General features: G+C 31.9%; 3 protein-coding genes and 1 long non-coding RNA gene across 9 annotated transcripts; 3 read left to right on the forward strand and 1 right to left on the reverse strand.

The window, feature by feature from the left end:
- The first annotated feature begins 264 nt into the window (after nt 1-264).
- On the forward strand, nt 265-651 carry LOC107921951 (protein DOWN-REGULATED IN DIF1 11). The gene has a single exon (XM_016851747.2). It carries the CDS (start codon nt 265-267, stop codon nt 649-651), a length of 387 nt encoding a protein of 128 aa, XP_016707236.2.
- Nucleotides 652-3,083: 2,432 nt separating this feature from the next.
- LOC121213987 (uncharacterized) lies at nt 3,084-5,873 on the forward strand. Of its 2 annotated transcripts, none has more exons than XM_041087550.1 (5): nt 3,084-3,310; nt 3,493-3,628; nt 3,942-4,068; nt 4,154-4,555; nt 5,367-5,873. In XM_041087550.1, the coding sequence occupies exons 2-5, from the start codon at nt 3,520-3,522 to the stop codon at nt 5,503-5,505; spliced, it is 777 nt and encodes a 258-aa protein (XP_040943484.1). In that variant the 5' UTR covers nt 3,084-3,310; nt 3,493-3,519; the 3' UTR covers nt 5,506-5,873. The 2 variants fall into 2 exon arrangements, with proteins under 2 accessions (XP_040943484.1, XP_040943483.1); XM_041087549.1 differs by having other exon boundaries at nt 3,086-3,310; nt 3,937-4,068.
- A 3,634-nt stretch (nt 5,874-9,507) lies between these two features.
- LOC121213988 (zeatin O-glucosyltransferase) lies at nt 9,508-11,092 on the reverse strand. The gene has a single exon (XM_041087551.1). The coding sequence runs from the start codon at nt 11,017-11,019 to the stop codon at nt 9,637-9,639; it is 1,383 nt and encodes a 460-aa protein (XP_040943485.1). The 5' UTR covers nt 11,020-11,092; the 3' UTR covers nt 9,508-9,636.
- A 6,255-nt stretch (nt 11,093-17,347) lies between these two features.
- On the forward strand, nt 17,348-20,862 carry LOC121213989 (uncharacterized). 5 transcript variants are annotated; one of them, XR_005909591.1, is made up of 5 exons: nt 17,348-18,226; nt 18,516-18,562; nt 18,667-18,805; nt 18,875-18,966; nt 20,570-20,862. It is a non-coding gene; the product is annotated as an uncharacterized lncRNA (long non-coding RNA). The 5 variants fall into 5 exon arrangements; XR_005909590.1 differs by having other exon boundaries at nt 17,348-17,929; nt 18,119-18,562; XR_005909588.1 differs by having other exon boundaries at nt 17,348-18,562; nt 18,653-18,805.
- The last annotated feature ends 2,815 nt before the right edge of the window (nt 20,863-23,677 follow it).

A 23,677-nucleotide genomic window follows, 5' to 3' on the forward strand; every position in this document is an offset into this window, starting at 1 on the left:
GGGCAGTAAAGAAATGGTTGGGGCTGTCTCTCAACTCCATTTTCGTTACATCTCAAAAGCATTAAAACATCAAATTTCAGTTGAATTCCCATAATAACCAGTTGAAGTTACTAACCCCATAATAACATTTTACATACGTTAATTTGCTTTCTTGTAACATTAAACCAGCAAATCTAATATAATCCCCCAACTCCCAACCTAAAAATTCATACCAATTGATTGTCTCTCTTCTCTTGGCATCAAAGTAACCACACCACCATCACCATGGCAAAACTCAACCACAACTTATCCATGGTGATTGCTTTGCTCTCATCCATATTAATCGCAGCTTCAATGGTAACAAGCGAAGAGGAGTTCATGATTACAATCCCACCAGAACCAGAACCAGGTTTCTATAAAACCATAGAAGAATGCATCGAGAAGATGAGTAGGGAATGTGGGGAAAACATTGTGAAAGCCGTTTTAGAAGATGAAGAAATTTCAGAGCAATGTTGCGCTGAGCTTGTGCATGGAATGGGCAAAATCTGCCACGATGACTTACTCCAGTTTTACGTCTCATTGCCCCAGTTGGGTTTTAATGTAACTCACCTTAATATTAGAGGTCATCAAGTATGGAATATCTGTATCTTAAAAGCTCCATCAAAGATGTGACTGTTTTCTCAAATGGAATAAACTAATACTGCTTCAATAAATTAACTAAGTTTCATATTTTTGCTTTACTACAAAGTACAAACCTTCCATGCACTATTTTCTTTTCATCTCCTTATTTTTTCCCAATTAATTCAAACAATTATGTTAAATTTATTGTTATGCGATTACTTTGTAATTTTTCATAATTGAATGATAAAATAATCGATCACAACATTAATATTTTTCATCAACTTTACATCATTTTTATTGACGTAATAATAAATCTAGCCTTTAAAGTGTAATTTTTTGTCTTGATTTAACAAATTTAACATGTAACATTTTCACTGAATATATAAAACATCTAGAGCTACATTTGTTACTATACGAATCAAAATTATGTATAATTGACATAAAAACATTAATGCTATTATCAATTGTCTTTAGTTGCTCACTTTATAAATTTAAAAAGATTAAATTGCTTTAATTTTTTTGAGAGAGACCAATTTGATCAATAATAAAATTTCAAGGGATAATTCGAAACTTGGGTTACCCAATTATGAAAAGTTATAAAACGATCATCAAACTTTCCAATTTTGTCTTTTTTAATCACCAGTTGACTAACGTAAAAATAGAAACACCCAAAAGTCTAAAATAGTTGGGAGACCAAAAAGACAAATTTGAATAATTGAATGTTCATTTTGTAACTTTTTACATTTAGGTAACAAAAGAATTACTAATAGTTGAGGGACTACTAATACAATTTACCCTATATTAAATGTATACTAATCATTTTAGTATATGTAACGGTGGCGTTACCTTAAGATGAAACTACGTACGGTAAGTTTTAAAAGTAGAAAGAAACGAAGTAAATGTTTTTACATAAATGTAATTTTAAAATAAAAATTTTATTATTTCAAAAGAAATAATTATAATTGGAATAATACACAACATTTATTACCTTTAATATAAACTCAATTGATTTAATGGATAAGAATTTCACTTTGTTGTTTTTGCAATGTGTAAATTACACTATTAATCAGAGTAATTTTTTATTTTTGTTACTTAATTTAAAAAGCTATAATTTGATCACTAAAATTTTTAAAATTATGAGTAAAATTTATGTTTTTGATGCTATTTTCTTATAGGGTGTTTTTGGTAATTTATTTGAGTTGAAGTGATTTATGCTAACAATGGAAACAAAGATACGAGTTGAAGAATTCTTGAGTTTAGTTATTACAACAGTTTTTTCCCCTAAATTTTGTTGGATCCCATTTATATATGTTATCATTGTGGGAATGCAAAGAAATTGTTGTGTATATAGGCTATAACAAAAAGGTTTAAATATATTCTTATTTCTTATCATCATTGAATAATTAGGCTAAAAACCTAACACAAGCGCATCGTTGTTGTTGTCTGAGTTGGTCCATGTATATGCTAAGACATGTCTACAACGGTACCGCACATGTTCATTTTTGGATAAAACTTCTGCATTATTTTCCAAAAAATAAAGAAAAATTTGGTGAACAGAAAATGTGTTTTTTGAACTGTATTTGCTAGTTTTACCTTTTTTGCCTTTCAACTAATAGGCGTTCTTTTTGTCGCTTAGGAAGTTCAGCCTATGAAATTGGATTTTAAGCAATACCGTTTATAACCCTGTCAGATGTACAAATTTGAAAAATAAAATGGCTTATAAGGCAATTGGAGGTGATCATGGGCCGGGCCCAAAAAAATTTTACCCGCGTCCTAGGCCAGGGCCCGACCCTAATATGGGCCTGGAATTTTGTCCGGGCCCGGCTCAGAAAAAAATTCTTAAGCCTGAGTCCGGCCCGGCTCAGTTTTTTCTTTTAGTAAACACCAAAATTGTATAAAAACTACAAAATATAATCAACTAATCAGAATATTCATATATTAACCAATCAACATATTTAATTTTATAACAAAATATAATTTGTAAGCTAAATTAAATTTTCAACAATTATAAAGGAAGTATCCTAAAAAACAACCGAAGAAACATGATCCTCATCGTCCTCATCGTCCTTTTTGCAATCAATTTATTATATTCGGAGATGTATTTTAAAAATAAAAAAAATAAAAAAAGTTTTTTAAAAATTCTTTAAAATAAAAAATATATATTTATTTTATATATTTATTATATGAATACTAAATGTCTAATGGGAGATGGGGAAATGAGAAATGTATTTTAAAAATAAAAATAAATATATTTATTATATATTCAAGTCGAGCTGAGCCCGGGTCAAAAAAATTTTGCCCAGGAAATGGGCCTCGTTTTTTTGCCCAAACCCATATTTCAAGCCTATATTTTTATCCGAATTCTTCCATATTTCGAGCGGGCTGTCGGGCCAAGCCAGGCCGCCCAACCCATTATATTTATTTTTCGTCACGATAGAAATTTTTCAAAATCATTTCCTCCTTAAAAGGACGATTTATTGAAAACTTGTAAAAAGTAGTTCTAAGATTTCCAAAAACCTAGTCTATAAATTTTTTCTTTCTAAAATTAAAAAATCCCGACAACTCTCGTTTCTCTTCTGCATCTCCGCCGCCAACAAACAAGCCTAACACCACTATTGTCGCAGTCTCGTCTTTGTCCTCCTCTTCCTCCAGTCTCTGACCCAGGCCCTCCCTTTCCTTCAAGTTTCCGATAGATCAGGAAACTATTAAGGTAATTTTTCAACCCTAATTTTCTACTTGAGTCGTTGAGATTTTGAGTTGTGGTTCATTTGCGCCTCTACCTCAGTCTGCTATATTCAATTTCCAGTGGCGACACCCAGAATGTTTTTAGCTTACTTCGTTATTTGTAGAATGCTTTCAGCCATGCTTTTCACACACTCATATTTTCTGCAGCAATTTCTGTATTTATAATGGGCAGCGATGATTGGGGAAGTTGTTCAGACAATGAGGATTATCTTCAAGACAGAAATGAGGACGATGATGAAGAGGATTGTTACTCATCTGGGTTCTTATCCAAATTACAGTTTAGGTACTCTTTTGGTTACTTTGCATTTTGAATGTCAGCAATTTAAAAGACTTATTTTCATTTGGGAAGATGAGGAAAAGGAAATAAGAAAATACTCCTAAGTTCTTTGCAATACCCAAATTTTTCTTTTTGAATATAAATGGCATACTTTATTTAATATTAAACAATATTGCTTTTTTACATTTGACTATGGCACAATATAGTTTGTCTACCCACATTTGCTTAGTAATGACTATACCAAGCCCTAGCTATCTAGAGTTAATTCTACTGGATTATTTGAACTTGAATTATATGACTAAAATTTGTTTCAGGAAAGATATCTCAAAGGCTCGATGGGTTGATGACTTGGCTATGGCTGAGGTTGTTGAAAAGAAGGGTAAGATGTGGGTGACTATGGGGATAGTTCGCAATGGCAACACATATTGCTCCATTGAGGAAACTCTGTAGGTGAAACCCAACTTGACTTAAAATTTTCGTTATTGATAAGTTTTAGTTCTTTATTTTAATTTTTTAGAAATAAATTTCTAGGTTTTTGATTGAAATAGGGGCGTTGCACGTTTTAGATGGAAATGACATACATCTTTCTCTAAAAGAACTATATGAAAAGCTTTCAAATGGGAAGAGTGGATGCTATTGGGAGCTCTTTGAGGTGTATAAGCACCTACGATCTCTTGGCTATGTAGTTGGGCGCCACGGTATTCCTTGGTCTGTGAAGGGTCAACATATAAAGTCTGGAACTTGTTCACTTGAAGGCAGTCAAGAGAGTAATGAGATGCTAGAAATGGAACCGAAAGACGAGAATTCTGTCATTGAGTTGTTCAATAATATGCAGATTACAGATGTGAGTCCAGCTTTTAATGTTTATCTTCCAAACAGCAAGTTTAGAAAGTCTTCTCCAGGTGATCCAAGTTTTGTTCTATACATAAGTAGGTAAGGTTATATTGCTTATCCAAGAGTTTGAGGACCCTTCTACACTCATGAATATGCAGATTTACTTCATTTCTTTCATTCATATTTTGTGTTGGGATATTTTCCCACTTAAGATTTTTTTTCTCATTGATGTCGAATGTTGCTTACACATCAAGGTAACATTTTCGGAGGAAGAACTAGTCATGAAATGACTGTGTTCAAATTTCTAAGGCTTTGCATTAATGAAAAAAATTGTTGCATTTTTGAGACACGTAAGGCTGAGGTGCATTGGTTTTACTGCAAAATTATCATGGTAAAGAAAAACAAATTAAAATCTGGATTTACTAGAAGTAATACTTTGTGAACTTTTCTTAATTTCTCTGTTCTTCTATTGCTATCAACTTGAGACTCCTTATTTTTTCTAAAGACAGCTGAATATGGAATCACACAATTAATATTGTTCTTCACATTTTTGTCAAAACTGGTTAGGCTCTATAAGCTAAGATATAAATTGACTTAGTTGAGTATCTTGTTATTATAGTTCTTTTCCAGAAGCTGCTGAAAAGAAAGTAGTTTATGTAGAGCTTTTCTTCATATGTTATTATATGCTAGCTTTCCTGACTCTATTAAGCCTCTTCTCTAGTCCTCTACTTTTTGGCATAATTTTTGTTCAACCATTAAATACACTGTTATGAGTTTAACCATCGTTGGACTTGTATTCACTTAATTTTGACCCCAACTTGAAAACATGACACAACCAATCTTTAACATGAAAATTTCCAATGTTATTGTCTGTATATCTTATTGTTTTTTCTCTTGTCTTCTCTTACAGGTGCAGTCCACCATCCAGAGTAGAAATTGAGGCCCTTGAAAGAAAGCATGGTGCCATCCCTTTTAAGTTTTGTCATGTAGAAAACGGGCGTGTCAGTTTCTTCTCCTTTGCTAAGACTGAGCTTCCCGTCTTACCTTAAGACCTTTTTATATCCGTTGGCTCGGATGATACTGCAAAAGGATTAAGAAGATTTTTATCTGTCGGCTGAAACATTTCTTGAAGTTCCTAGATTTGGGTATGTTAAAAAGGGTGTACTTACATCTTGAGAATGTGTTGTCTGTGTACTTCCTGCTGGCAGGTATTCTCCTATCATGTTTTCTAATTTACATTTAGTTACTGATTAAGAACTTTATCCCAGGTATAAACATAGTTTACTGTTGGTGTTTTTCATTTTTAGAATTAAGCTAAAGGTCTGATAGGATGTGGCTAATCGCAAGTTGTAAAATCTTCATGAAAATACTTCAGTAGTTGAAGCTTTTATATGATAGTTGGAGTTTCGTTTTATAAGTTGATGTTAGTTAATCGTTAACTCTAGGTATATCTTAAATGTTATAACGCTGATTATATCCTAGTTAGAAATACAAAGGCAATTTAACGCATCATCTTACCCTACAAACAATACTAGTAGAATTTTGCTACTATTTAAGATGTAACAAAACATAGTGGAAGTAATAATATGTGTACTAATTAGTGTTGGTGTCATAAACGGAGACCTAAGTTAAGTTAGACATAAGACAAAATCTTAGATAAAATCAAAGTAGAGCTGTCACTAACCAATCTGTGACACGAGATAAAATTTTAAAATGTAATCAAAGTCGAGTCGTCGTTAATTAATTTGTGTTACATTGGTTAGCTACCTATAAATCTATAATCAGTGGATCAAAGAATCCAGTCAACTTCATAAAAAGAATCAAGTACCCCCTATCAACAGATAATATAACGAATGTCCGCAAAAGTGAATGGCTCAACCCGAAGGTCCGTTTAAAAAGTAAGAAGGTTTGTATAAAAGTATAGGCTTGAAAAATGAGACTGGAAAAAAAATAAAGTTTGTTTAAAAAACGAGCTAGGCCTCGAGTAAGGTTTTTGGCTTGGGCCTAAATTGGCCTGGCTTGAATTTGTAAAAAAAAAAATTGTTGTTTTGTTGTTGTTCTTCCATTGTTTGCTGTTGTTTTAATGTCATTTTACTATTATGTTGTTATTGTTTGGATATTGTATAACTATTGTTTTATTGTTAACTTTACTACTATTTTAGTGACATTTACTTGTTAAATTGCACCTATCTTAGTAAAATTTTAATACGAGCAGGTCGGGCTAGAATTTTAACATTTTTATCTGGGTTAATTTTTAAATTGAGCTGGGCCTGTACATATCAAACGGGCCTGTTTTTAAGGCCTGATCCGAATCCAACCTGACCATGAACTCTTCTAATCATCTTTCTATTAAACATGATTCACTTTAAACTATATTTGTTCAAAAGCACGATTTAAAAATATATATACTTATTGAAAACTAGTAATATGGAATCAAATAAAAAAATTATTATTAATTCATATATTAAAATATAATTAATTTATTTAGAGATTCGTGGTTGTCCTCTTATCAATATTATCTTCAAGGTTAGAATCTAAATTCTCTCATTGGGAGTGCAATATATCTTACTACTATATCCAATATTTATTTGTAATGAGATTCCTTAATGATATGGAGGGGTGAAGCTGAAAATGTTTGAAGGGGCTGGAATTGAATAGTAAATTTGAGAGATCAAAACATAAATTTATAATGTATCAATTTATGATCTCATCATTTTTTAAGAGATTAAACTTAATTTTTTCGTTTTTTGATGAGTTAAGGTGTAATTTTACCATAATTGATTTTTAATTTAATAATTTAATAGGGATTTACATGACAATTTTCCCTTTTTGGAGCCAAACCCCCTGATTATATGTCAACAGCACCAATAATGAAGGATTCAATTACAATTGGTTACAAATATTAGCTGTGGTTTGCAGAGAAATAAATCGTAATTAATGTATTATTTTCTTTTTTTGAATAGTAAAACCAATATACTAAATATAATTTTAAAAAATGTTAATAAATATCTATAAACAATCAACTCAGTGGGTCTTTGATGATTAAAAATATTGAAAGATTCTTTACCTCAGAAAGATCATTAACTTTTGCTGCTTCTTGGGGGTCTTTGCCGGTGGGTGGCATGAGGATGTATTAAAGGACATGCTATAGTAATGGTTGGTAGTGATTACTGTCTACTTATTGCTTGATTTCACTTGCTCTTCCACCTTTAAAATGATACCCAACATTTTCATTTTCACATTAACTGATACCCTAGACAAAAATATAAACGTCAAATCAATATTTATAAATTTAGACACAACAATGTCGGAAGTAATCATAAACTTGAATATAGAGTATAAAACGAAGATAAAAAAATATAATATAAACTATGACTGTTGATCAGCTTATACAATATGTTAGACAAATTTTTGCACAACTGGTTTGGTGCGCAAGTGGTTCATGCTTCCTAATCGGTGTCGCGAGTAGTGGCAGAAAGTGGCGATACTTGCTGGAGGAGGCCATCAGCAATTGTAGAGTGTGCCTCGTATTTCAAAACCCTTTTAACCATTTACTGTTACTCGTATCACGACACGAGGACATCAGAATCGCAACACATCCAATAGGCGACGATGTCGCGACGAGGAATTTCCCGATGTCATGATGACAGACGACATCGTGACGAGGTGATTTGGGACGTTGCGACGTGGCAACGTGTTCCAATAAAAATCAAGTTTCTTTTTTCAGTTAAACTCTGTTATATTTTACTAGTTAAATTCTAATTATTCTAGGGATATTTTAATTATATATTCACACGAATTTCAGACTATAAAAGGGTTTTTGTAACCCTAAAATTAAAATCTTCATCACGTTAAAATTAAGAGAAGATTAAGAGAATTTTGTGTTTTAGTCAGAGAGCTTTGTTTTATATTGCACGTAATTTGTATAAGATGCAATAGCTAATTCGTTTATAGTATTGAGCTTCTATAAACTTGTATTAAACTTGAAATTGATTGTATAGGAATGAATTAGGTGATATTAGAAGTGGTAAATTGAAAATAGGGTAGATAAGGGCATGTTTTGATATTGAAATTTGTTAGAATTAATGTTATTATTATAAGTATAATGAAATATCTTTATAGATTGCATTGAAGAGGGATAGATTGGTGTCAGTTTCGTATACATAACATGTTCATATCGAAATGTAAAGCTTGGTAACTCCAAGTTACAAGTGTATGGTAGAAAAGTGCATATAAATATACATGTTTATTTAGGGTAGAATTGTTAATGCTAATATTACATTCTTAAATTATAGAATTACCATTGAGTGTTTTATTCAGTGTATTATTTGCTTTCTTTGTGCGCATGTTAGATTTAATTTGAGATTTTCGAGCATCGACCTCAGCATTTAATCCACAATCCCAGTCTCAGCAACGTTTGTTTGTTTCCAATATTACTTATGTTTGGCATGTACCTAATAAGTTAGGTTTTGTGGTAGTTGAATAACGTTATAATCAAATGTTATATTTTATATTCTAGTAGTAATATATATATATGGTTGATATGCATATGCATAAAAGAATATGTAAATTATAATTCTCATAGTTTGATAAATGCGTGAGATATGTGCTAGTGCCTTAATTGAAATATTTTACGATCCTAATAGATGGTGGATTTGTTGTATGTTATTAGGTGCTTACATAAATGAAATTTATATTTGCATTGGTATGTTAAGGAATGTATATTTAATTTGATTTTATCATACGAATTATACTCTTTAATTGTGAATTGATCTTAATTGCTCTGACAGCAAATGCGACACACTGTAGCTCAAATTCAATGATCAGTCTGATATAAAATGTTACATTTAGTGGTATCAATATGCTTGGTTCGTGAATATAACAGTGAATTTTTTTTAAATGCTTGTGACACAATGTTTAAATAAAATCTTTAGTATTTATTTACAAGTCCTTTATATTTTTTATTTAATTTAATGATAATATATCGTTTTATTATTACGAATGGAATGGTATATTGTATCATTATTCTTAATATTGTTAAAAGAATGTCATTTCATTTAAAAAGAAACACTAAATTTTATTTCATAATTTTCCTTTTCAGAAATTTGTTTCGTAGATTAACACATACTTGAAGGAAAATAATCATGTGGCAGTAGTTTGATAATAATAAATGATACAACCTACCTAATGATATGAGTAATGAAGGAGTCCCACTCCTTACGGTAAACCTCACCTTCAGCCACCGATTGGCGCACCGCACCACTTACTTCTGCCGCTCTCTTCCTTATCTCATCTCCTTCCTTTGAAGCCATCAAACGTTTCACAGCATCTTCAACTACCGCTGCTGTCACTACTTCATCTCGACGTGCCCAGTCCTTGATGGTAATGCCGAGTTTGAGCAACTTTGTGATTAGTACTGCGTTTCTTGGTTGATCTGAATGCACAGGCCAAGCCCCTATTGGTACTCCCATGGTGATGCTTTCCATGCATGAATTCCACCCACAGTGGCTTACAAACCCACCAATGGCAGGGTGGGCTAATATCTCCAGCTGAGGTGCCCAATCTCTCACCACCAACCCTTTATCTTTCACTGAATCTTGGTATCCCTTTGGAAGCTCCGGCCTTCTAACTTCTCCATTGAAAACATCGCCTGTGTCAGCATCTCTCAATACCCAAATGAACTTTTGATTGCTTCTTCTCAAACCAATTGCCAGTTCTTGGATTTGTTCATCACCCATTGTGGTTGTAGTCCCAAAAGACACGTAAAGAACAGAGTTCATCTCCTGTTTATCAAGCCATTCCAAACAGTAGTGTCGGCTACCGCAACTGCTTTTCTCAGGTACTTTTAATGGATTAAATGGCCCCAAAGCCCAATGTTGCTTTTCTTTCATATGTTGGCGAAGCAAGTCAACGTAAGTACCTTCTATCACTTTGCTTGTGTTATATATACTCCCAGAAGTGACGTTTAGATATCGGTGTTGCAAAGCAATGAACTCCAAGAAATCTTCAGTGAAGCATCCTTCAAGAGAAGGGACGTCATTTTCACCAAGCATTTCTGCGTTAACTTGTGGTTTCCCCGTTGATTCCCATAAATAAAAGAAGAGAGAAAATGCAGAAACAGTGTGGAAAGCATAGGATTCTGTGTTGGGAATTGAACCAACATCTTGAACCACGGATCCCATCATAGAGTCATGAATGATAACGACCTTTCTTGCTTGTGAAGAAAGCATACGTAACAACTCAGTGACAGGTTTACGAAGATAATGACAGGCATCAAAACATGGCTGGAGATGAGAAGGGAACTTGATTGCTGCATTGGGGTTTGGAGGAGGAGAAGCAAAAGGAGGAACTTGACAGTCATGGAAATGGAAACTAGCGACAGCTACCGGATCCCAACCATGCACTCTGACCTTTGCCTGCCGGTTGTGTGTGGATGTACCGACATAATGAACCGGGATGCCATAGGAGAGGATGATCCTAGAGAGGTGAAGCAATTGGTTTAAATGACCTTGTGCTGGAAATGGCACCATCACAACAATCACTGAGTTTTCTTGGTTTGTCATCTTTAGGGACCCCCCCCAAAAAAAAAAAACTATTTCTTTGAGGAATAATATATGAGATGAATCTGGGTTTCATTAGGGGGTGGTTATACTTATATATAAGCAACCATGGGCATGGGCATGGGCATGGGCATGGGCATGGGCATGGGCATGGGATTTTTGTTAGACAAAACAGAAGCTGAAAGTGATGCTTCAGTGTGCCATGTCCTTGGCCTTTTTTGGACAAATTATGTCAGCCATAATCCATGTGAATTCCATAATGTGTTTTAAAATGTCAGTGTCGTCTTTTTCTCTGGATGTGAATTTAATCCACGTTGTTGTAGAAAAGTTCTTTGGGAAATGTAATCGTATGTTGACCATGCTTCCCCCTCTTAGCATTCAATGCATTAAAAACTCACACATCATGCTTTAAATATTTTATATTATTCCTTATATACTTCTTGAACAACCCAAAACTTCATATTATTCCTTCAATCTATATATTCTTATAATATGATATACTAAATGAGTAAAAGGGAATATATATATGATAAAGGATATATGTATTTTTCAACTAAAAGTAGTCAATTAAATCTCCTGAGTTGCATTATGTCAAAAACTGTTCATTACTGACGCGGTTGATAGTTGTAGAATTTTTTTTAAAGATATTAGAAATTATAAAAAATTATTAAATTATTTAAATTATTAATTATTTTTAGAAAATTATAAAAAAATATATTAAAAAATGTAAAACTACACATCGAAATTAGACAGTTCTTCTTCACTCTCGTTAATATCATCAAGTAAACCTCCCAAACAAATTTAACATCAATAAAGACAGTGATAGGCAATAACCAACCACTTTAATACAACCTAGGCAATGGCATACAATAACCAATACAAAAACAATTTAATATAAACAAATCCATTTCTTCGTGCACATGCCATACACTTTAATACAAAAATTTATTTTTTGTCATGTACAGTAACCAAACAATTTAACATAAACAAATCAATTTCTATCATACACATGGCAGAAAATAAAATACAAAGAAATCCATTGGCGTCATATGTACAATAACCAAATAATTTAATACAAACAAATCCAAAATAATATCATGCACATAACAAACAATAACCAAATAAATCTAAACCCGCTGTACACTTTGATACAAACAATAATCATATTTGAATTAACATTTAAAAAATGTTCTTCACAACTAGGAATTGGTTTGTCATATTTGAATCCTAAGAAGCTTGATATTGTTGGTAAAAAAAAACAGGAATTGATTTGTCTTTTTCCTAAAGTTATTAGTATTCACATGACGGACAGTAACTTTAGAAAAAAATTCAAACTTACAATAATCATATTTGAATCAACATTTAAAAAATGTTTTGAATCATATTTGAATAATTCAATGACATACACAGTTTAGAATAATTCAATAAAAATTGATTTGTCAAATAAGAACTTATTTGCCTTTTTCCTAAGGCTATCTATATGCACATTGAAGACTATAACTTTAGAAAAATCTAAACTTGCCATACACTTTAATACAAAAAATAAATATACATAGTGTATAACCCCATGTGAATGCAACATTTTTCAACAAAGAAATCCAGAAAAACCTAAACCCAAATCCCCTTAAATCCAAAAAATCATAAACCAAATACAAAAACTTACTCGTTAATTACAGTGGATGCAACAACATCGACTGCTTCTCTACTATTAACCATTGTGGCCATAAACCCTAACCACTGACATCTTTTGTTGTCTTCTTTTCTCCCTAAAACCAAAACCCAAAATATCAATCCTTCAACCTTCAATCGTTCAACCTTACCTTTACACTGGAAGTTTCAATCCTCCAATCGTCCAACCCTAAACCCTAAAATGTTAATCCCAATCAATTTTCTTTTCTTCTCCTAAATCCCAATCGATTTATTTTTTTACCCTAAACTCATCCGAACATTAGACCCTTCGGCTCCTCGTCCAATGTGGCAAGTTAATTGGCCACGTCACATGTCTCATTAGGCTTGTAATAGAAAATGTTAATGGGTGATTGATTTGTCACTTTTCGATAATTTAGTGATCGATTTGTTATTTTTTGAAAGTTGAGTGACTATTTTGTCATTGAGATTAATTGAGTGACTGTTGGTGTAATTCACCTTAAAATTACTTATAATTTATTACAAATATAACGATATCCATGTTGAATTTTCTTTATTTTACTTACTTTTAATATAATTATTCCTCTTTTATTTTTTTTAAATTTGTAAAATATAAAAAATCTTATTTTCCCTAAATCACTCATTTATCCAAACAAAACAATTACAAAGAATTTATCAATTCTAAAATACTAATATTTAAAAAAAACTAAATAATTTTAAATATTTTCACTCAAGCACACTACTCTTACTGTTTTTTATTTCAATTCTTGAGTAAACTAAAGTGAAACAAATTGTCACAGTGGGAGCGGAGCGTCTATATATGTTACATATGCCACAGTGGGACATCAATATCACTTTATGGTCATTTACAATGCTCAAGGATGTTACTTCACTGTGAATTGTAGCTTCAACTTACTATTACGAGGTCACAACGGTGATAATAAACTTGGTGCCATAATGAGGCACAACATGTCATTTACATTACGTCACATCCAGACTTAGATCAAATTGATGCCACAACTGAGGGGTATGTTTCGAATTTTTCAAAACTTCTCTAACATGTGTTATGTTATTCCAACTTGGCATGATCCATAAGATTTTTGACGGGTGCCTCACTATATTATGGTATTATCCACAAGGCTTTTGGCCAGATATCTCTACTAATACTGTCTATAACACTATTCCCTATTCGACTGCACAGTCTATAAAGCTATTCGTAATTCATATTCAATTAAAATATTACTATTTTTTCATACAATGTTAACTATTTTCACATATATCCATAATTGTACTAAAAATAGTTTCAGTTTGCGTACAAGGTCAAACGTCACATTCATCAACACTGGCGTTTCATATATATAAACAATATATAACACAGTAGCGAAGCGAAGGGGAGCTCACAGCGGTTTTAATTTATATTCTATTCCATATGAATCAACCTCACATAACACAACCAACTAACTAAATTTCTATTCATTCTAAAATTTATACAAGTAGCTCATTTCAAGAAGTTCACGTTCATTGAATACCACCTATCTTTTTATGGACATCAACCCCTTCACTTGGACATTATCTTCTTAATTGTCTCTTGCTTCTTCACCAATCATTCTTAGGCACCAAATGAGATCCATTTCTCCTTTCTTTTCCCCCAAGCTGATCAAAACTTATCTCTTTTGCATGGAAATGGCTTCTTATTTATATCCCATTACTCCAACTATTATTCTCATCCTTAGTGGGCTAGGTGGCAATTCATTTCAATGTCACATTTAACACCCACTGATCCACTTATTTTGGTTACTATGAGTGCTTTTTAAGAAAACCCTTGTTTCCCCTTTCCTCATTTCACCACCGATGATTAGCTTTTCAGGCAAAAAGGACGTTACATGTCTTCGAAATAAATTACCACCTATCTTCCTTTGACACCTTGCAACCATTATTATATACGGCTGAAATAAAGAATAGAAGTTTTTTTTTCCTATCCATTTTCCTTTTGTCGAAATCATCTCCTTTTCTTCTTGTCTTCCCCCCCCCCTCTAATCAAACATGTAACTTCCATCACTATACCAAAACAGGCTTTCAGCGGCATTTTTAGCGGCGTTTGGACAAAAAACGCCGCTAAAGCCCAGAGCATTAGCGGCGCTTTTATAAAAACGCCGCTAAAGGTAGAGCATTAGTGGCGTTTTCTGAAAAGCGCCGCAAAAAGCCTAAGCCCAACGACACCGTTTTCTGAGTTTTTAGGGCCTTTAGCGTCGTTTTTGAAGAAGCGCCGCTAATGCTCTGGCCTTTAGCGGCGTTTTTGAAGAAGCACCGCTAGTGCTCGGTCCTTTAGTGGCGTTTTTTAAAAAGCGCCGCTAATGCTCTGGGCTTTAGCGGCGTTTTTGATGTAGCGCCGCTAATGCTCTGGCCTTTAGCGGCGTTTTTGAAGAAGCGCCGCTAATGCTCTGGCCTTTAGCGGCGTTTTGAAAAAAGCGCCGCTAATAATAATAAAATCTAAAACCATTTCAATTATCTCATTCTTTGATATATTCTCAAGTAATGTTTCAATTATATATTTTTATTATAAGTTGAAAAAATTGATATCTCGTTGTATTTATTATATATTGGTCAAATTTACATTTAAATGATAACAAATAATATTGTTTAATACAAAATGTTTTTATTAAAGAGAAGTCCTAACTCCTAACTATTTATTATTATTTTTCAATCACAGTTTATTTAAACTACTTTACTAGAAAAATATATTAAATTATGAGTAAAATAAAATATCATAAAACTTAAATTGATAGTTCGATTAAATAAATCAAATAAAGTAATATAAAACACCAAATATGGTGATAAATAATATTACATATTGATAATTTTATTACCAAAAATAATTTTATATTTAGTTAATCGAACATGAACACAACAATGACCTAATAGTACCTACTCAAGAGTAAGAACTGAAAATGAATGAAAAGGGACAAATGCAATTAGAGTATTAATTTTAAGTATTAATTTCAAATATAATTGTAAAAGATACGATAGTATTAATTTTAAAATATTTAATTTAATTATCATTATGGTTTAGGGTTTAATATATATGGTTTAGAGTATATATATGATTAATTTAGGATTTAGGGTCAGTTTAAAAGTTACAATTTTAAGGCTTATAGATTATGAAATTAGGGATTAGGGATTAGGGATTCTAATTTAAGGGTTGTGATTTAAGGTTTATGTGTTAGGGGCTAGGGGTTAAGGGTTAGAGGTTAGAGGTTAAGATCAGTTATGGATTTAGGGGTTAGATTTAAATTAATTAGTGTGTTTTAATTTATATATTAAATAATATTTAGGGGTTAAGAATTCTGGGTCAGGTTAGGGTTTAGGGATTAGGGATTCAGGATCGGGTTAGGGTTTTGAGTTTAGGTTAATTATTTTTTAATTTATATTTTAAATATATTATTATGTAATTGTAAAAGAGATAATAATAAATTTGTTTAGGGTTTTTAGTTTAGGATATATGATTAATTTAAGATTTAAAGCCGGTTTAGGAGTTCATATTTTAAGGTTTAGGGAGTATGGATTTAGGGATTATGGTTTAAGGTTTAGGGGGTAGGGTTTAGGGGTTAGATGTTAGGGATTTAAGGTTTAGGGATTCAGGGGTCGAGTTAAGGTTTTGAGTTTAGATTAATTATTTTTTTAAATTATATTTTAAATATGTTCTTATATAATTGTCAAATAGATAATAATAATTCTCATATATTGAAATTACGAGTATAGTTTAAATTATTTAAGAGATATATAATAGATAGATTTTATATGTATTGAATGGTTAATTTAGAGGGTTTAAGGTTAAGGTTTACTTGAGATTTGTTAAATAATAAAATTTTATACAATTAATTAATACTTTTATATTTAAAAAGATGTAATCTAAACCATTTGATATATTTAAATATTAGTTTAAATAGAATTAATAAATAAGTTAAAAAAAGTAATAGATTGATATGGATATTTATGTATAATTATTTATTTTGGAGAGGACCAAATTATAAGAAAAAATACAAAAATAAAAATGAAATAAAAATGATATGGATATATAGGTAATTATTTAATTTAGTTAATTCTAACTTAATAATTAATTACAACCATTTTATCATTTGTTTTCTTATTAAAATATACAATATTTATTTTGAGAGTACTTTTTATTTTAATTTATAAAAAATTAATTTATAAAAAACAAAATAAAAAAAATTTAGAATAGCAAAACGGCGTCGTTTTGTTCAAAATGAAAAAAAAAATTTGCACATAAAAACGCCGCTAAAGGTAAGCAATAGCGGCGTTTATAAAAAAACGCCGCAAAAAATAAATCAATTTATAAAAAATAAAATAAAAAATTTTTAGCATAACAAAACGGTGTCATTTTGTTCAAAATGAAATAGCGGCGTTTTTCATAAAAACGCCGCAAAAATAAATCAATTTATAAAAAACAAAATAAAAAATTTTTAGAATAGTAAAACAGCATGTTTTTGTTAAAAAAAATTTAGCAGCGTTTGTATGAAAAACGCCGCTAAAGGTAAGCAATAGCGGCGTTTTTATACATTTTTTATAAAAAGGCCGCAAAAAAATTTAATTTATAAAAAACAAAAAATAAATTAATTTATAAAAAAACAATAGTGGCGTTTTTTCTTATAACGCCACAAAATTCATTTTACCTAGAAAAAAATTTGGCGCTGATTTTTCCCAAATTTCCCCCCTAAAACCCCTAACTTTGCAAACAAAATGAAAAAAAGAAGAGGAAAATGGAGGTACCAAAGACGATTCAGCACAGAACCTCTCCAATCTACTTACGAGTTCTACCGTTTGTTTTCCTGGAAAATATATGAGACTTAATATTTTTATTTTGTTAGTTTATTTGTGTGTGTATTTCATCTTGTTGTGTTCATTACTCAGATCCCTATCGCTTTTATTTCTGTTCCATTTTTCCTCTTTATTTTCTAATTTTGGGTATTATTTACTCAGATCCCCTTTCTTTTTATTATTGTTTTTTTTCTCTTATATTTTAGCTAGAAATCGACGATGCCAGAAGAAGCTGGAAATCGACGATGCAAGCTACTGCTGGTCTCATTGCTGCTGGTAACAAGTTATTGCTTAAAATTCATGGTAACAAATCTACTTCAAAGGAAGTTATTCATATTCCTTCGTATAGAAGCGAAGTTATTTACGGTGGAACTTGGTTCTCCAACTCTCGTAAGTTTGTTCCCAGTTTTGTATTTGCCATCTATACCAGGTTTACCTCTCTTGCTTCTCTTTGTCTTCATCTCCCTTTCATTTATTCTACCAAAAACGCCTCTTACTTGTCATTTTTTTCTCACATATCGTGCAAGACTCATTTTTCTTTCTTTATGCTCTAGTCTTAACAATGCACTTCAACTGTTCGATATAATGCTTCTTTATACAATTTGTTTCTGGCTTTCAGGTGGTGTTGTCTATAAGATGTTGAAGCAAGCGATATGGAAGGTGTTGAGCAAAAGGGTAGTTTCAGATTCTGGTGATAAATTCATTTCCATTGTTGGAGATGTACAAAGTTCGTGTCAAGCTGATTCTGTTCTTTAAAAGATGTGCAATTCATATTCCTGCATTGTATAAATCTAAAAATTGTGACATTTGGTAAAACCCAATGTGAACAGTTCATCTGTCCCAAAGCTCATTTTTCTTTCTATTTTTGTGTTATGTTTCTTTCACATTATGTTGTACGAGTCTTTTTTTTCCCTCTCATTTGTTGCAGTTTTTAAACCTCTACCTAGTTTTCCGTTGAATCTTCATTGTTTAAGGTTCCTTGTCTCTCTTTTTCTTTCCCCCCCCCTCCCTTCTAGGACCTCAAATCTGCTGACATCTTCTAATAACAGTCTTGCTTCTTGAGGTAATAATTACTAAATACCCTAATATTTGGTCTTGTGAGTGATTCTCTAAGTTGTTTACTGATAGTTTTCTCTTCTTGATCTAATGTTAGAAGTTGTCGTGCAGAAGCATAAATGGGTACACATTAGACTCTCCTACAAAAGAAAAAGAGTGAAAAAGAACTGTTCTATATGGTTGTCACATCATTTCTTCGAAGCTCCTGGAGACCATACTTCTTGATAAATTGTTCACTGAAGATGAACTTGTAAGTCACTCCAACAGAATATTATATTTTATGGGGTTAGTTTATCTTTACTACTCTTTGTCCTTGCAGGAGGCTTTTGAAGATGATATTGGATCCTCAAAATATCCACAGATTAAAAGATTCAAGGTTTCCATTAAATATCCTTGACAAAATCGTATCAGGTACAATTTCAATCATGGAAAGCTGTGTCACTGTTAACGAACATGATGCTGATTAAGGTTTTTTTTTTTAGCCTATAGTTGCTTCCTACTTTGGTATTGCAATATTTGAAATAGTTGAAGTTAACAATTTTTAAGGATATTACAATATTTTTCGTTAAGTGGATGACATGTAATGGTACTTTCATTTCTTATTATGCGGAATGCTAATGTGGAGTTTTTTATGAGGTCAAATGGTTTATTTTATTTGCTATGCAAGCAAACGTTTAAAAAAAATGTATATATATTTTTGTTAAGGGGTTAGAGTAGTGTCCAAATGAGATATTTCTGTTTGTAAGCTATTTGAATTTTGCTAAATGAAAATTGAATTCAGTTTGATAATTATTGAGTCAAGTCGAGCTTTAGTTCGAGCTGTCGATTGAATCAAGCTTGATTTTGGATAAGCTTGTTGTGGTGAAGTATAATGGAGCTTTGGGAAAGAATATGGGTTTCGGTGGTCCCGAGTAAGCAATTATCTAACTTCTGGAAGTTTGATACTTATTTTTTTTCCAAGAAAAGAGAAGCATTTCTTGATGATTCCATAGTTATATATTAAAGACTTGTCTCTACATAAATGAATATAGTTTCTGTGACATACATATATTTATATATGCTTTTTATATATGCCTCTACATTCATATATTTATATATGCTTTTTATATTGTATTGTGCCAAATAAAGAGAATATAAGTTTTAATTATTGATAGATTCTGCTGCTTTTTTATGTACTTTTTATTAAATCACTCTTTAATCAAATGTAGAATTATAAAATTATTAAATTTTACTATAAATAATTATCCTTATATAATTAATAATTTTAGTAAATTCTCCAACTATCAAAACAGATCACTCCACCATCCCACGTCAAAATTTTGTTAAGGGTAGGAGTTGAGAGAGGTAGATACTTTGATGAATATTTTCTTTTACATGATAATTATATACTTCTTTAAGTTTGTTTTGGATGTTGGGACAATGTCAGTTGATGCCGAAATTTGATAGTGCTGCAAATTGAAGTGTTTAAGTGTTACAAATTGAAGTATTTAGTTGCTGGAAATTGAGATGTTTTATCGCTGTAATTGAGGTGTATAAATGTTGTTAATTGATATGTTTAAGTGCTGCAAATTTAAGTGTTTAAATGCTGTAAATTGAAGTGTTTAAGTGCTGCAAATTGAAGTGTTTAGTTGCTAGAAATTGAGATGTTTTATTGCTGTAATTGAGGTGTATAAATGTTGTTAATTGATATGTTAAGTGCTTCAAATTTAAGTGTTTAAATGCTGTAAATTGAAGTGTTTAAGTGCTGCAAATTGAAGTATTTAGTTGCTGGAAATTGAGATGTTTTATCGCTGTAATTGAGGTGTATAAATGTTGTTAATTGATATGTTTAAATGCTGCAAATTGAAGTGTTTAAGTGCTGCAAATTGAAGTGTTTAGTTGTTGCAAATTGAGATGTTTTATCGCTGTAAATTGAAGTGTTAAAGTGCTACTTTCCATTGTCACCTCCCCCATTTCCTTATGCATCAATAACTATATTAATGAATACAAGTACTACAATTATATATTATTACAGATGGGGGTTGGAGAATACGATCAAAGGGAAAACATCAGATATGGTGATTCCCAGCCAAGCAGTGGCTTCTTAGACACCCAACATTTTGCACAACCAAACATGACCACAACTTTTAAACCTACATGTTGAGGTTGCTACACACAAGTCCCTTCCTTTTTTTAGTTTATGTGCTATGTGATGATTGTGTTTTAAAATTTAACTTGTTTTAGTTCCTTACATTCTTTAGGAATGTTATGTAATCAAAGGCAAATTGACTTGCTGCATGAGATATAGTGAAAAACATTTATCTTGTTCATGAATTTCCATTTTAATACGTCTTCAAATTAAATTATACATTTCTTAATTGGTGGAATTTCACTTTTGCTGTTGCTGCAATCTTTAACCAAAGAATGATGTACTGATAACAATTCTAAAGGATTTGTTTAAACAAGTAAAGGGATTGGCGTTTTTATAATAATTTAGGATAGGAATGGAGCAAATCTAAAGAATGGAGTGGCGTTTTTATAATTTTTTTTTGTGACCTTTAGTGGTGTTTTTGGAGAAAGCGTCGCTAAAGGTCTTGGTCTTTAGCGGCGTTTGTGGGAAAAGCGCCGCTAAAGGTCTTGGTCTTTAGTGGCGTTTGTGGGAAAAGCGCCGCTAAAGGTTCTGGTCTTTAGTAGCGTTTGTGGAAAAAGCGCCGCTAAAGGTCCTGGTCTTTAGCAGCGTTTGTGGGAAAAGTGCCGCTAAAGGTCCTGGTCTTTAGCGGCGTTTGTGGGAAAAGCGCCGCTAAAGTTAGCGACACTGTCGTCAGCGGCATTTTTTCCGGCGCTTTGCAAATACTTTTAGCGTCGCTAAAGGCCTTAAAAAGCGCCGCTAAAAGCTTGTTTTGGTGTAGTGCATGCAACTAATGAGATTTTTGACAACGTCATTCCTTTTACACCTATCTAATAAGTGTCATTCACTCTCACTTAAATGCTATTCTAATTTCATTGGTTTTGTTCAACTTTACCATCCACTTCACTTGGTGGTTTAGTTGCCACCATGTCCATTTGCCCCCATCATGTTTTAAGTCCTACTTTATTCAAATGAATAACTTCTGAATTTACTATTCATGCTTACCGGAATTTTTAGGACGATACATGCGATGTTAACTCATTTGAATTCTTTTAATATAATATTAGAAATAAGGAATGAGATAATATGATTCGGATTTATACTAAATTAGTGTCTAATAAAAGCTTTAACCATCTCTTCATACACGTCTAATTTAAAAATCGGCTCAATAAACAATAAAAATAGGACATTTTCTAAGAAAATCAAATGCGATAATTTTTCTGCCACATAATGGTAATACAAAGGTTTTAAATGAGATTTTCCAACATAAAATTGAGTTTTGTTTCAAATGGCACAACCTTTTAATAAATCGAACTTAACAATGGATGACCTAATAAATTGGTGTTTTTAACTTTATGCAACTGCACTCAATTTTCCGAGAATTTAACAAAGTAGAGATTTTACAACCAGATGTTTTTACTTAATCATTTCAATGGCTAATGTAACATTCGAAATTCGGTCATAATGTCTAAATTGAATTTGAGAGGTTACATATATAATATTTCCCAATCCTCCAATAACACGTGTGCCCTTTTTTTTTATTAGTGAAGGACCCTTTAAAAAGGAAAACCTTTTATGTTCCTCTTTTTTATCTATAAGAACTTCACCATCACCTCATTTTTCAATCACCCCCACTTTTACTTTTGAGGGAGACTACTGTTAACCTTTCTAGAGTGAAAAAGATCATTTGGCATTTCCTGTTGCTGTCAACCTTTTCACTTTTTCGAATTTATTTTGATAATTTTCAATAAGTTCTTCGTAAGGGATCATCTTGATCTTTCTCACTTTGGTTATTTGCGATTTTAGATTTTCTCGAAGTGGCTCACTGTTTTCCTACTTCCTTTCACTTTCCTCGAAAGAAAAGTAAGTTACAATGTCTTCATCTTCGTATTCTGGTTTCGAAGGTGGCAGCAATGTGAGCCGTCGTGAGGTGGTGGTCGCAATAACGGAGGATTTGACATTATGCGATTAGTAATGTCTAGATGATTAGCACTCTTTTAATAGGGCTCAATTCTTTCAATTCTTTTAACAAGGATGGAAGGGTTTAATTTCCATGCAATTAATGGTTAGATAATTACATCGCTTAATTATTTCCATCAGCACCCTTTCAAGACCCTTAATTTAAACATAAATATTCCGAAGTTTATCATTCACCTCAAAATTTACTATTCATGCCTCGAAACTGTGCGGTTTTGAGGATGTTACAAATCAAGCATTATTAAGATTAATCCAATAGCCTACCATGTTGATAATCATGCACTTTATTAGGTTGGTAGATAACTAGCCTTAGAGAGTAATGCATTCGTAATTTCGATTAGAGTTAAGTCAGCTTCCCTGAAAGATTTTGTTGTATATTACCACTTGATGATACGTGCACTTGTGATTGTGAATAGCCATAAGTTGAGACAATATTTTAGAGCAGGTCAAACTCAGGAGAAACTAGTTCCCAACTTCTTGTTTTAAAGATTTTAACACTATTTTTAGGGCATGCTTGGTTGGATAAAAGGAGAGAGTAGAAAAGTGGAAAGAAAATAAATTTTGAGTATACTTGATAGGGAAGAAGTGTTAGGGTAAAAACAATAGGAGAGATTATCATTTCTCTATCCCAATTCATAAAAATCAATCTTCCCAAGAGAGAAAATGAGAGAGGTGTATATCTATTTTTCAAATGTTTTAATTTTTTCTTTTTTCATTTTTTAACTCTACCAAGCAATGGTGAAAAAAAATTAATTGTTCTTTCACTTTTTCCATCTTCCCTATCAAGTAGGCATCTAGAATAAAAAATTACTTTTTTTCATCCTTCTATTTTCTACCCCTTATTTTTTCATCTTTCTAATTTTCTTTTTTACCAAACAAAACTTTAGTCAAATGTGCCGCTAAAAACATTAATACCTCACATAATATTTGGGATAGAATCTTGTCCCCCATATTCATCTCAAAATTCCAACGTGGAGAAACTAATAACATTGAGGGAGGACTCCACGAGGCGAAGTTTTCATATTAAGATGCCATCCC

The sequence above is a fragment of the Gossypium hirsutum genome, chromosome D01 (genome assembly GCF_007990345.1).
Source record: "Gossypium hirsutum isolate 1008001.06 chromosome D01, Gossypium_hirsutum_v2.1, whole genome shotgun sequence".
NCBI lineage: Eukaryota > Viridiplantae > Streptophyta > Magnoliopsida > Malvales > Malvaceae > Gossypium > Gossypium hirsutum.